Source organism: Penaeus vannamei, chromosome 2 (assembly GCF_042767895.1).
Source record: "Penaeus vannamei isolate JL-2024 chromosome 2, ASM4276789v1, whole genome shotgun sequence".
NCBI lineage: Eukaryota > Metazoa > Arthropoda > Malacostraca > Decapoda > Penaeidae > Penaeus > Penaeus vannamei.
In genome coordinates, this window is record NC_091550.1 from 4,504,122 (window position 1) to 4,506,471 (window position 2,350).

Consider the following 2,350-nt stretch of genomic DNA (forward strand, 5'->3'; position numbering starts at 1 on the left):
TGCTGATAGTACTCATTGGCAGTTCTGGAAATGAGATTCAAATTCACACTTACATTTATTATGATTGATGTGTAAACTTACACAGTATCTAAAATAGGGTGGCTTTAGCAGTTAGGAAAGATACCTGATTAATCATGTGTACCTCTTGGCTCTTTACAGCTGCGAGTGTATGAATTAGTTTGGCCTTTGAAGATAAAAGTTAATGAGTTAGAAACAGTGAAGTCTTCCTTGGAGAGTTCCCTTGCAGCGAAGGATTTGGATCTAAAAGCAAGAAGCGATCAGTGCCGAAAGCAACAACAAGAGCTAGAAGATCTGCGCAGTAAGTCAGAGCACTATGCAAGTCAGCTCCTTAATTTGAAAGAAGAGCAGAGGTCAGATGACTACAAGGCTCGCAACTATCACCGTGTTAAAAGTGAGAGGGACCAGTTAGAAGGGGAGAGGGAGACTCTTACAAGGAAATCGACAGAACTGGAACTGCTAGTCGCAACACTGAAGAAAGAACGCAGCTTGTTAGAGGAACGTTTTGGTGAGCTTAAGGTAAAGACCAGAAAACAAGAGCACGATATAGATGAACAGCAAGAACAGATATCTGATCTGAAGAGTAAGTTAGAAAGAACCAGTGAAGAACTCAGCTCAACATGTAAAAATCTTAGGATAGAAAGAGACCGAAATGCCGACTTGCATGAAAAGTATATTTCAATGAGAGGGGAGGTGACTTCACTTGCAGAAAATTCTAATGATTATCAGCATGAAATACGAGTATTAAGAGAGAAATTACAGTCAAGTAATTCTCATTGTAACAGCCTTCAAGAAGATATAAACCAGCTCACACAGAAAAATGATTACCTATCAGTAGAACTGGAGAAGTATAAAGCAAGATATGAAACAGAGGTGGACAAACTTGATACAGAGGTCAAAGAACTTAGGCAGAGCATTAGTTCATTGTCAAAGAGTCGTGATGTTCTTGCCGAGGAAAATGCAAAGCTCCATCAAGATATAGAAAGTGCTAGAAAGGCACTACAGGAAGACAAGTCCTCAAAAGACAAGGAAGTTCTGGCAGTAACTGAAGAACTTAATAGAGTGAAAAACATCCTTAAAGGATATCAATCCCTGGAGGCAGAATATGAAAAGACCATCCGAACTGCAGCAACCCTCTCTGAAGAAGAAGCCAATCGTTTGTTGGACAGAATGCCCTCAGGAGTTGGTGTTGTAGGAAGCAGAGCTTTAAATCAGAGTATCCAGCTTACGAGGAGAGTACTTGAGCTGGAGCGGCAAAATACAGATGCTTGCACTACAATTCAGCAGTTGAGTAAGGCTCTAGATCAACTTAAGAATACAATAGGCTCCTACAAGTCTGCTTTATCCTTGGCAGGGCAACCATCAGCATCTCTCCTACAGCGTATAGCATCACAAGAAGATCAGATTATATCCCTGCAAGATGCCCTTCAGCATAACTCATTATTACAAGGTACACTAGAAGAAGAAAATAAAACACTGATAAGGGACATTACCAAACTCAAACAAGAAGTTGAGAGAATGGCCTTTAATGCGGGGGAGATTAGTGCAATTAAGCAGCAGCTACAGCTCCTGCAACAGTCTATGCCACAGGTAAAACAAACTGCTCCGTCAACAAGTAGTCAAATTATTCATGACCACAGAAGATTTGAACCTCCAACACCGGCCGAGTCGAAAAAGCCTCTTAATCCAGCAAAGGCTATAATTATTACCAAAGACAAAAGAACTAGAAGTTAAGGAGATTCTAAATCAATAGTACTGTAAAAGGTTTTGAATTAGTGCTTTCCATCCAGTCTTTCTCTCTTTTATATCCTTATTTTATCTCTTGGTTATGAACTTCATGAATTACTCTTGCTCTTTTAATAGTATATTTATAGATTTTAAAACGAAACAGACATTTTGTCCTTATGTAATATACTTTTTGCTGACAGAAGTTTTAATTTTGAACTTCCAATTTAGATGTTAGGATGTTTTATAAATTATTTATTTCAAAGGTCTATCTTCTCGATAGAAATTTATATTTTTGTAAATTGTGTTTTACATTATATCACATGCTGTGTTTTATGCCATGAAGTTTCACATGTATAAAATTTAAGACAATTTTATGGTATATCATTTACCTTCAAAAAGTAGTAGACTGAATTTGTTAATTTGGCATGTTCTTAAACATACTTAATCCATGTAACCTGATTGAACAACCTGTAAGACGAAGGGCCCACCAGTTTTATGCTTCCTAGAGGAGTCAAATCTTCCAAATGTTTTTCCTGGATACTGGTGATTACAGTTTACAATCACGTTGGGAGTTTGCTAATTATTATAAAATGGTTAAAATTCT

The 2,350-nt window shown here is 37.6% G+C and overlaps 1 protein-coding gene across 1 annotated transcript in view; it reads left to right on the forward strand.

Annotated features, from left to right (window-relative positions):
- The window catches only part of LOC113805988 (progesterone-induced-blocking factor 1), a 5,209-nt gene extending 3,091 nt beyond the window's left edge, over positions 1-2,118 (forward strand). The window contains exon 6 of the mRNA XM_027357075.2: positions 160-2,118. Coding sequence (XP_027212876.2) covers positions 160-1,752 — 1,593 coding nt within the window. The 3' untranslated portion in view covers positions 1,753-2,118. The remainder of the gene's footprint in view (positions 1-159) is intronic.
- Positions 2,119-2,350: the final 232 nt, after the last annotated feature.